The sequence below is a fragment of the Drosophila yakuba genome, chromosome X, assembly GCF_016746365.2.
Source record: "Drosophila yakuba strain Tai18E2 chromosome X, Prin_Dyak_Tai18E2_2.1, whole genome shotgun sequence".
Classification (NCBI taxonomy): domain Eukaryota; kingdom Metazoa; phylum Arthropoda; class Insecta; order Diptera; family Drosophilidae; genus Drosophila; species Drosophila yakuba.
The window spans coordinates 8,277,180-8,289,260 of NC_052526.2; the positions used below are offsets into that span (position 1 = coordinate 8,277,180).

At 44.3% G+C, this 12,081-nt stretch overlaps 1 protein-coding gene across 4 annotated transcripts in view; it reads right to left on the minus strand.

Annotated features, from left to right (window-relative positions):
• LOC6524667 (pneumococcal serine-rich repeat protein) overlaps positions 1–12,081 on the minus strand; it is a 122,984-nt gene that overhangs the window by 35,552 nt on the left and 75,351 nt on the right. For all 4 annotated transcript variants that reach the window (XM_015190349.3, XM_002100488.4, XM_015190353.2 and 1 more), the window contains exons 3-5: positions 4,110–4,301; positions 2,236–4,020; positions 1,978–2,106 (exon numbers count right to left, since the gene is read on the minus strand). In XM_015190349.3, the coding sequence (XP_015045835.1) occupies positions 1,978–2,106; positions 2,236–4,020; positions 4,110–4,301 (2,106 nt within the window). The remainder of the gene's footprint in view (positions 1–1,977; positions 2,107–2,235; positions 4,021–4,109; positions 4,302–12,081) is intronic.

The following is a 12,081-nucleotide window of genomic DNA, read 5'->3' on the forward strand; positions in this document are numbered from 1 at the left end:
AAAAGTATGCATTACATTCGCTCTGAATGCGAGCCAAAATTAGTGGAGACAACCGTCGCCAAAAGGAAGCGACGCGAAATGCCATGTTCGCACTTGGGCGAAAAAAAAATAAATTGAATATCGAGCCACCCACACAGTCCAAACAATTTCTTAGTTTTTTATTGTTTTGTTTTGTACTTTTTCCCCCTTTGTTTGTCCTGTTGCAACATGCGACAATATTTCTTATTGTTTGATTTGAATATTTGATTTGGTTTTTATTTTATTTATATAGCATTCTCAAATAATAAATGTACGGACATGGGAAGACTGCCGAGCTGCATTAAATGCGGCCATTGTATACTCTATTTCCATATTGATTTGTTAAAAGCATTTTAACCTTTAAATTCCTTGATTTTTTAATGCTTTTCACCAAGTATTTCTCTTGAAAATTGCACCTTAGTTTTTCGCTTGATCGAATCACCCCCTAACTTAATGATAGAGCATCGCCTCGTCGAGTGATTTTTTTAATATCTTTATCGAAAAGGCCTGGACAATGGCGCCTCTCTTGACAGCCATATTGAAAATTATAGTGTCGTAAACATGCAACTGCAACAACAGCAACAGCAACAGCATTGGTGGCAAATAAAAAATTAAATTAAAATAGAAGGGAAGTGAAGTGAAGTGAAGAGAAGAGAAGGGAACGGATTGGATTGGAATGAAAGAAGGACCCCGAACAGAACATGGCCAGTAAATAAATAATACAAACAAAAAATTCCACGGGTGTTAAAGTTGAGAGGAGGGTGTGGCGGGGAGAGGGGAGTGGGGGACAAAATTGCAAACGGAAATTGCCAACAATGTGTGGCAAGTGAAAAGTGGAAGTGGCCCACAAAACGAAGCGATAAAAACTCAACTACCGGCGAAATAAAACCAAACACAAAATTCTATCAACTGTGCGAAAACTTATGGCATATGGTGTATTTAGGTGTGTGAGTGTGTGTGTGTGTGTGTGGGAAATTTACAGAGAGAGATATTTACACATAGATATACGACAACAACAACATAGATTACATACACATAGATTGGATTAACTAACAAAATTACACAGACACTTATCGATAGACATTGATAGAGAGAGAGAGAGAGAGAGAGAGCGAGAGAGATAGCTAGCTAGAGGTAGTAGAGAGAGAGAGACAGATAGATAGAGAGAGATAGAGCGCTACACATTAAACAAAACATGATTACTATATAGAGCTAGGAAACTGAACACAACTAACATTTGATACTTGTTTTGTTTTTTTTTCGCAAATTACTTTTAAGGATTCTCTTCAACTGAATAGAAAAAAGAAAAAACTTTACTTTCTTAGGTTGGGAAAAACTTGATATGTATATATATAGGGCATAGATATAGATGGATAAGTTATATATATATATATTAAGTAGATATATATGTATGGGTATATATATATATATATGTATAAAAAATTCATAGACAAAGAACACGACGAAGAGCAAAAATATATGTTGAGTTTTGATTTTGTTTTCTTTTTGCATTTGTTTTTTTTTTTTTGGATTTTGTATTTTGTTTTTTTGGTAATTAAATATATAAATATGGCATATTGAAGTATATATATATAAGAACAGACAGAGAGTGAGAGAGAGAGCAATACTTAAGATATAGGTATACATATATGTAGAGATGGAATCGAATCGAGCCAGATTGTGATCAGATAGATCATTTTTGCGAGACGCATCTCGAAATTCGTAAAATATTTTTAAATTTTTTTTTTTATTGTTTTTAACCTATCGAAGCAGCAAAAGCATTCACTGAAAGGGATCTCCTGGGACTTGGAGTTTCTTTTCGAATTTTGGCATGGGTTCGTATCGAATCGTATTGTATTTTCGGAAGGCGGGGGGAATTCAGGGGCAAGGGTCGGTGACAGCGTCAGGGGGTCTGGGGGGGGGGGAGGGTCAAAAGGTAACGCCAAATGGCAGACTTACCGACTCGTGGGAGGCGCGGTAGTCAAGGTCGCCGCCCAGGCCGCCGCCAGCTGATGCCGAACGCTGTTGCATGTGTCTGCTGTGACTGCTGTTGTCGTCCTCGCTGCAATCGATCTCCTTCTTGAGACTCTGCAATGGAATCGCACAGGTGTGGGGTTACACAACTATTCACGGTTATCCGGTTAAAACCCCATAAAGAATACCCCTTAACCAACTACCCCTAGGTAACTCAGTTTGAAACTTAGGTTAAGTACTCACCAATGGCACCGATTGCACGGGCAGCAGATTGGCCACAGTTCCCGGGCTCAGCAGGCTGGAGGAGGATGCTCCTCCGCGGCCGCCATCGTTGCCGCCGCCGTCGCGTGAGCTCCTGGACGCCGGTCGACCGCCGGAGCCACCAATACTGAGGTCCGAAGCGCCCGCTCCAGCTGCCTGGGCCGCTGACATGGCCGGCGTGGAGCGCTGCGATTCCATGGCTGCTGCTGCAGCTGCCGCCGCCGCCACCGCCGATGAGGATGGCATGGTGATCAATGGCGAGGGTATCAATGTGGAGCCGGTGGACAGATCGACGCCACCGCCCGCACCGCTGCTCATCTTCATGTTGAGACCCAAATCGTTGCTGCTGTTATCCGCCTCATCGTCATCGTCTAGATCCATCTCATCGTCATAGTCATCGTCAAGGATCTCGCTCTTGGCAATCACGGGCATGGCATCCTCGTCATCCGAGTGCGTATGATGCTGCTGATGGTGCGGCGTATGGTGGTGCTGTTGCTGGTGATGGTGCTGCGTGTGCTGGTGGTGCGGCGCATGGTGGTGCGTGTGTTGCAGACGCTGCATATTGTGGTGGGCCAGCCGCTGGGCAATGCCCCTAGCCATTGCGGTGGCAGGGCCCACCACGACGACATCATCGTCCATATCTTCCTCGTCCACATCCTGCACCAATCGATCGTTAATCACCTGTCGCTGATGGTGGTGATCACCATCGTCGTCATCATCGTCATCCACCGCAACCACGGAGTCCGCTGTGCCGCCGGATGTCGTTGTACCGCCATTGCTGGCCGCTGAGGTTTTCCCACTGCTAGTATTGTTGTTGTTGTTGTTGTTGTTGTTGCTGCTGGAGTTGTTGTTGTTATTATTGTTGTTGCTGCCGCTGGTGCTGTTGGTGTGGCAGGTGTTGCTGCTGCCGCTGAGACTGTTGCTGCCGCCCTGCTGCGCTGCTGCTGCTGCTGCGACACTTTTTGCCTCAACATTTGGTCTTTGATAGAGATCCAGCGGCATGGGCGTGTCCTCCTCCTCATCCTCGTCGTCCTCGTCCTCGTCGCGCTCCCTCAGCAGCGTCTCATCGTTCTCGTCCAGCTCATCCACCTCCTCCACATCGTCTTCCTCCTCGTCCTTTAAGTTGCGACCGAGCAGCTCACCGCTCAGCAGCTCGTCCGCCTGGTGTTGCTCCTGTTCCCGTTCGCGATCCCGATCTCGATCCTCTGCCACATCCTCCTTGTCCGTTGGATGCGACGATCGCGAGGAACGTTTGGCGGGCGTGGGACTGCTGCGATCGCTAGCCTCCCGCTTCTGTCCGCCAGTGGACGTTGATGACGAGGTCGCCTCCTCTGAGTGTGCAACACCAGATGCTGCTGCTGCTGCGGCTGCTGCTGATGTCACCGAGGATGATGAGGATGTTGCTGCCGTGGATGTTGTTGCTGTGGCACAGGTTGCTGTTGTTGTTGCCGCCGTTGTAGTTGTTGTACTACTACTACTCCCCGCCGCCGCTGTTGCCGTTGTGGATGCAGATGTTGCCGCTGCCGTTGCTGCCGCAGATGTTGCTGAGGTTGAGGTCGATGTTGCCGCCGCGGCAGTTGCCGTTGCCGTGGCAGTCGCCGCCTGTGTGGCCGCTGTGGCATCGAGTGCAGCCGCCGGACTGTCGGCCGCCTTGTGAGCGGATCCGCCGCTACCGCCGCCGCCGCCCTGCGGACGCAAGCGGTCCGGTTCCCGTTCCGGTTCGCGCAGCGTCGTATTCTGGTTCGTCATCTCGGCCAGGCCCTTGACCTGCAAGCATGTACATCAATTGATTGATTGATTGATATCACATATGCATATGCATGGTAAGCATTCAATAAATGAAAAAGAGCACCCACCTTGAGGGATTCGGCTGTCTTGAGCAGCGCGGACAACTGACAATATTGCACGTTCACCTCGCCCTTGTACATGAATTCAACTAAGGTTTGCAGCTCGGCAAAACGGACGTCCTTCAATATCACAATTGGATGTCTTTCGGGGTGCTCCAGGAACAGGCTCTGGAAGTACGAGGAACAAGCCGAGAGGACCACCTAAAATGCACAGAAAAACCAACGATTCATTAGTCAAAGAAAAAAAAAAAGAAAGACCATAATTATAGCATCAACTTAAGACTACTATGCTTAGAAGTACCAAATCATTACTGCGCAATCTCTTAAATATCAGAGCACCACTACGCGAGTGTTAAGTATTTCATGTTGCTTTTTAATTTTAACGTTTTATCAGTCCATCATCTCCATGCACTGCGCCCAAGGAGAGAGGCGCATTTTCCACGCTTTTTCCCCCCTGGAGGAGCAGCGCGATGGTGCGGCAAGCATTTATTAGATTTACGATCTGCCTCTCAAACGCAGCCACAAATGCCGCTTTTGAAGATGCCACAAACGAGCGATCCGGAAAACGCTGCAGCAGCGGGCAAAATCGCTGCGGGAAAGGGGTTTGTTCGGAAAAAAAGGAGCGCTGCGATGGGCGATTCAGTTGGAGTTCAATTTGGAGTGCAGTTCTTTTTTTTTCTTGCTTTTTGCCTTTTTTTTTGCCAGTTGGCTGCGGGCGTCAAGGCGTGAACATGCCACGAATGACAATGCCACAGCAACTGCAGCAGCCGAGGCAGCAACTGCCGCAGCAGCAGCAGCAGCAACATCAGCAACTTGCAACTGGCAACTTGCAACCAGTTCCGATCCGTGTTTCAACATTGCTGTCGATTTTTATGTGCGCATGCACGCCTTGGGGTATGCAATGAACAACCGATATATATATATACATATGTATGTATATGCATATATATTCCCAGCAGATCGGCCCAATCGTTTTTTTTTTTTGCCTATTTCCTTGAAGGGGGGGGAGTCGAGGAGCGAACGTACCAGCCATGTTGTAAATTTTCATTGCTGGCAAATTGAAAAGGCGTCGGCCTCCATTTCGCATATAGATTTCGCTATAGCCTAATGAGGTTTTGGCCTAAGACTGCAAGTAACCTCGCTGCTGGCGATGTGTGCGTGAGCTAAATCACGGGAAATATATCGAAACAGTAGTAGGAGCCATAATTTATTTAGTTTAACTTATTAAAAGTTTTTTTCAAATCGTTAGAATTGAGCAACGCTGTAAGAGAAAGGCTTGCTAGTTATTAACGAGCTTGAAAGTCGCTTAACACTCGTGAGTGTCCGTGTAACGCTGCCATCTCTAGCACCTGCTCCTTTTTTCCGCCTGCCACCCAGTCCGCCCCCCTTCCACCTCTCCCCCTCGCCCGACGCTCCTTAGAGCCTCCTGTCACGCGCCGTTTGCGCCAGAATTTATTTAAAAAAATGCAATCGGCCTGCACACGCCCCCGAATCGCAACAACAGCGTAAAATGAGCGTTAATAAATTCACGCGCATATTAGAAGTCACGGGCGTGGGGATATCTTGTCGTGGGGGAAATGGGGGCCAGCGATTCCTTGTGTCCAGTTTGCGCAGTCTGCGAAACTCTTTTAGTGGCATTAAGAAAATCGAATTTCCTGATTACACGAGGGGCTTGGCCGCGAATACGGGGCCGGTTGGGGCATAAGGCGTCGCAAATTGGCAACACTTTTAATTGAACGTCGCTGCCGTTGAGGAAAAAGGAAAGAAGCAGCTGGGGAATAACGCCCCCAAAGCTAATGAACGCCAAAGGCTTTGATTTCTAACGCCACGGCCCAGTTAGTAAACATTTTCAGCTCTCTTCTATATATTTATTTAAAAAAAAAGAAGCAAAAAAAAAATGAGAAATAGTGGAAATGCATAGAGTTGCATGTAATTTGCGGCAAAATAGTCAACAACATAAATTGCCAGTGCGAAAGAGAAAGAGAGAGAGAGAGAGGGGCAGTGATCGCCAGAAAGAGGTGGCAAGAGGTGGGCGGCGGGCCAAAACGATCGCATGTCCCAAGTGGGCGTTCACCCTGCCAACCGAAATTTAAACAGCAGCTTTAGCAACGAAAAAATTTTAACTAAATGAACGCAACAATATATCTTCGAACAAATTCCTATTCCAATTACACGTGCGTATAAATCAAGTGTGCTTAAAAGTGGTAGATAAAGAGTGGGCGCCAGTGAATTAAGTTTCCTGACTGAAAAAAAAAAATCCCGGGCGTTATCTTGACGTTCTTATCGCGATCGGTGATCTCTCTTTCGCCCTCGTCTGGTTTTCCCGCTGATCCTGTTTTCCACGTCCGATTTCCTTAGATAGCTCCCAACTCTGAACTGGGCTTACATATGTATGTCTTTTGTCCTTTTGCAGCACGCACCTGCTGATTTGAATCGCCAACCGTTTCATTTCTTACGCTGCGCTATCAAGATAGTGCACTTTTCATTAGACTTTTCATGGGACTTTTCATTGGACCACTACTATCCATCCATTGGGCAGATGCCAAACTTTGGCTAACCTTTGCCGCAGAGTTGGCTCTTTGCTAGTTGCCAAACTTGGGTGTGACGGCTGAATTCTGCTGGCTTCGCTCTTTGCGGAAAGGTTAACATTTCTATTATGGGGGCACCACTCCCTTTTATAGATGTTTTTGTTTTTGTTCTTGCGTTTTCTTCTGGCTTGACCACCATCAGAGAAATACAACAACAACAACAACAACAACAATTGAACACTGCGGCGAAATATGCAAATTATTATGTTTGCATATCGCCGACTTGCTGGGTTTCATTTTTTGTTCCTCGCTTTTTTATTATTTTTTTTTTTTTTTAGCCAGCAATTTTCTGTGTGTCTGTGTGGCTGGCGCTTGCGGCTCTTTTTATTGCCGTTCTACCTACTCTCTCACTATATATGTACATACATACATGTATAAAAATATTTATATACATATAGATTTCGATTCTTGTGCAGCTTCCTCCTCATCGATTTTCACTCGCATTTATGTCTTAATACAATTTGCGCAGGAGATTTGCTAGGAATGCAATCCATCCACTACTAATACTACTACTACTTTTACTACTACTACTACTACTACTACTACTACTACATACTACTATTGCTGCCTGATGATGGATGATGATCCCATCGGATGCTCGATACGACTTTCCAACATTGTGATTAGCTTTTTTGTACGTCAATTTCGCATAATGTGTGCAAATTTATATAATTTAGCCAGATGGATTATCGTTATCGATTGCTTTCCCCCTGCCGATAATTGTGTGTGTGGGCAATTTAATTTTATTGATTTTTTCGATGACAGGCAGAGGATCGCTAAACTGTGATTATCGATTGATTATCGTGTGATTACCTCTATTAAAGTACATTTAATTGATAAATATATACGCAAATGGTTTTAAGTATATACATATGTATTTAGATGTAAAAGTAAATGAATTACTATTTCCCACAATAATTATTCGCCCCTCACTTTTGCACGAACGCTGTGCATTGTATATTTATCATAATATTAATAACAATTATGCCGCATCATCTGCTTGCCAATTCTGAAGCTGCTCAAAGCATTTCAGCAACTGATTAATGGCCAAGACCCGGTAGACAAGTGGCAATAGCAGGGGCAATATGGGAGAAAAAAAAATAACAAAAGAACACAATTTTATTTCAAAATATGGCATTTCTAATTTAACAACTGCGCTTCAAAAATTGCGTTTTTTTTTTATACCCTCACTGTGCGGCTGTCTTTCTTTCGCATGCCTGCCATTTAATTATTTTCTTAGAGCTCATTTTTACGGGTGAGGGGTGAGCGGTGAAGGGGGAGCGCCTGAGCTGATGGAGTGCGCTGGAGGGAGGGGGGCAGGGGAGCGCAGACGGCGGCAGAAACACATCACAAGTTGACCTTGATATTCGCATTCGCAGCGCACACAACATGCACACACCACACCATGGAAGCAAACATAGAAACAGCAGGGGTTGAGATTTGAAAGTGTTCTTTAAATATCGTTTTTTAGTGCTTCACAAAAACTTTACATTTCCTTTGTATGCAATTAGCATATGTATGTATGTATATGCAATGCAATAATAAACCAATGATGCCAAGGCGATGTAGCACTCATAAAACGGTTAGTCATGCCCATGCACGCAATCGCAGTGCTGCCCTTTTTTTTTTCGTTTTTATATGATTTCACTATTAGTCTGTTTTTAGAAAGCAGCATATTTACTATGCCCATTTCTATCTAAACGCCCCCAAGTGTAGCTATGTACACACACACAAACACATACATATGCAAAGCATTAAGTAGAATCGTCGACATAGAGAACAAGCAGTGGGAGAGAGAGAGGGGCACACGCAACGCAGCTTTCAAAGCTTAGTTGTGGTTGTTGCTATTGCCATTTCATGGCACGCGGGTGGAGGGAAAGAGGAGCATGAGCGGCGAGAGTGGCGATCGCGGGCGCCAGAGCGAGACAGAGTGGGCGATAAGCATTCGCAGATTGCGAATGGCAAAAAACGCAAGGGAACACTCGGGTATAAATAAATAAATAATGCGAACGGGCGCAGGCACCTACACACACAATATGAAAATAAATAATTTCAAAAAATTATCTCATCAAAGTGAGCCGCTGTCGGTGCCGTCTCTCTCTAATTGCGGCTGCAGTTGGGTGCGTTAATTTCCGCCTGTTTCTATCCCGCTCTCTCTCTCTCTCCCTGTTTCTCTGCCATAAATCTCTGTTGATATTTAATAAATTTAATATATGTTTTGCCTCGTCTGCGGGACGGCTTCACATTTTTCTTCTTCATTTCATTTCTTCTTCATTTTTGGATTTCTGTACGAATGAGTGATTGCATAGACGTAGATAGAGAGAGGGACAGGGAGAGGAAGAGGAAGCGAAAGGGATGGAGCGAGACGTCGCTAATGCGTTGACGTTGACCTTGGATTTAAAGTCCAAACAATTTTTGCGACCACTAACAAAAAGGAACAGGCAGACCCCAAAAACCGAATTTGAAACCAAAAACGCAACAAAGTGGAATACGTAAGTTAACGCCACGCAAACTAGAAATACACACATATATGCAAAGAACTAATCATACATTAACCTCTTCAGTTTTATAATCAAAAAGGTATAAAAATGTTACAAGGTTACAGTACACACCCACTTTAACCACCCACAGCCCCATCTACGCACACAAATCAGCTGTTTGCTCTCTGCTCTTATTTCTGTTTTCGCTTTGCTCTCTGCTTTTCAAGTTCAATGAGACGCGCCCCCAGAAACGCAGAAAATGTGCGTAAAACGTGCGTAAGGCCACGCACACGACGATGACGTCATTGAAAACCAGTTGGCAAGACGAGGGGAGCACGAGCACCGGGAGTGGGGGGGGCAGAGGCCGTTGGCAACTCAACCCACTTGTTGCCGTACGAGAGAGCAACAAAAACAGCAGCAACAACGACAAAGTCACGCGAATCGAGACGAAATAAAACGAAGCGAACGATGAACGAACGCACAAAAACGCACACACTTGTGAAAAAAAACTGCGTAAGTGTGCGTCGGTGCGTGCTGCCATGTGTGTGTGTGTGTGTGCGTTGGGGCTTTGATTGAACGGGTTTTGGCGTTTATCATACCCATACATATGTACATAGCTACGTACATTCGCGCACTCACCACTCACACACACACACATGCGAACATAAATCCGAATGACATTGAACTTGAACTTGGGTGGGAACTGTTGATACTGCGTTCCAAAAAAGTGCGACGGGTATGATCGATTACAACCACATCTGACTTTATTCAATACAATACTCATTCACAATACTTTCTAATTGTTGCTACTATTGGTTGTTGGGAAAGGAAGGTTGTAAGCTCAAAAGTCACATTTACTTGTCATGTCATCAATAATCTCTAAAACCACTTTTGGTAAAATATATTACAATTGTTATATTTATTAAACCAACTGCATGTAAAACTAGGATATTTAAGATGTCGTTTCCAGTTGTATAACTCATTTGCTTGTAAATCGTCTTACGCACAACGTTTTGGGTGTCGGTGTGTGAGCTTTTATCAAGCGGTGCCGTTATCTGATGATAAACAAGTTCGTGTGTGCGTGTGTGTGTGTGCATGAGTAAAGTAATGGAATAGGAGGTGTAGCGGGGGGTCCATTACGTAGCAACTCGATTCCAAGGTCGCCAATGCAAATTTATGCGCATTCTCAGAGATTTATGCGGGTTTTTTTTTCTCTCTTCTTACAGTTTGGATTGCATTGTTAACACAGTTCGTAATTAATTTATGGCCACTCAAACACAGGCGCATTAAGTACAGATAAGGTCAAAATGGTAGCAGTTAATGTTCGTCAATGGCTGAAATCGTGTTATTTATTTTATTTAGCCATGATAGGCGCTACTTGAAACCGGCACTTTTCTTTTACGTACGAAGTATATACTTATCACGAATAATAACTCATGCAAAGGTTTGCTTTAATTACTTTGCCAAATTGAAGCCCACAATAAGGCAGCATTATTCTTTCGGCCACATTTGTGGCACACACATCGATCAGATTGGATATCTGATCAGGTTGAGCAGCTGTGGCCGAGCTAATTGCAGGTAGCCACAGGTAGCTGCAAACGACGGACGGCGCCACACAATAGCGTCTAAATAATATCCGCCCAATGGTCAGCATATAGAATTTTGTATATCACTCTCCATATGTACATATGTATATGTATATTCTCCATTTGATCCACTTTCAAGGGGGCAAGGAGGCACACGCACAAAAGCTGACGCCGTTGGCCCGGAAGGTCCGTCTGGCAGGTTGCCCCTTCAGATCCTTTGGACCCCCGGGTCTGAGCAGAGCCCAGATCCTGGCCAGCACTCAGGTGGGAGTCCTTTGTCCTTTGTCATTGCCCAACAATTGCGTGAGACGAAAATACAAGTATGTATATCGCCGCTGGTCAGCCTTTGTGGTCACCTGAGTTGGTTCGCTTTCGGTTTTTCGGGGCCGGAAGCTAACAAGACGACCACAAGAAGGGCAGGACAAAGCACGGACCCAATGAAGTGCAGAAAGGATGATGGGACAGAATGATAGCAACGTTCGAGATACCCTTTAAAATATTCCAACACTTATTTATACCCAAATAGACTTTGAAAGTGTTGTGCACTTTGAAGTTGATGAAACATTGTTAACTAGTAGTTTTGAAAGTAGATTCATATGTCTTGCTGCCCCGCATCGATATACCCCCTGGCAGGGTATGCTTTATAAACAAAGAGGGACAGCACTTGACCTGCCGAATATGAGAACAAATACCTGTAGAAACACGCAGGTTTTTTTGAGACTATGCTTTGCTCTGCTTAGAGGTGATGAGCTGTAGTTGAGGAGTGATTTTGAAGGCCATTCGCTGGCCGAAGGATTATCCCACGCTAAGCAACAAAAGCAGCATGCAGGCATTATGTGTGGCAACATAGCAATTATTTCCATGACCATTATTTCGAGTGCTGTGATAAAAATACTGATATTTATTTACGCAAAAAAAACAGAAAAACGATTTTCGCCAAAATTTCAATATTTACGATTGGTATTTTAGGTATAACTTGGGTGAAAATGGTCTGAAAGCGAAAAGAATTACAGTTTTTTACTCCTAATTACCAATACTAACCAACCAAATAACTTTTTGACCGATATTGTCAAAATAATTTTTGGCCATTTTTTCGCATTTTTTGTAAGGGGTAACATCATCAAAATTTGCAAAAAATGTGAAAAAAATTTAATTTTTTTTGAAAACACAGTTCGATTAGAAATTTAATTACGAACTCAACAAGGTATGGCATTCCATATTTGGACCACTATTTCGAATGTTCTGATCAAAATACTGATATTTATAGTCGCAAAAATAGAAAAAAATAGCAACGCATTGTTGCCCCAACTGCAAACTGAAATTTCCC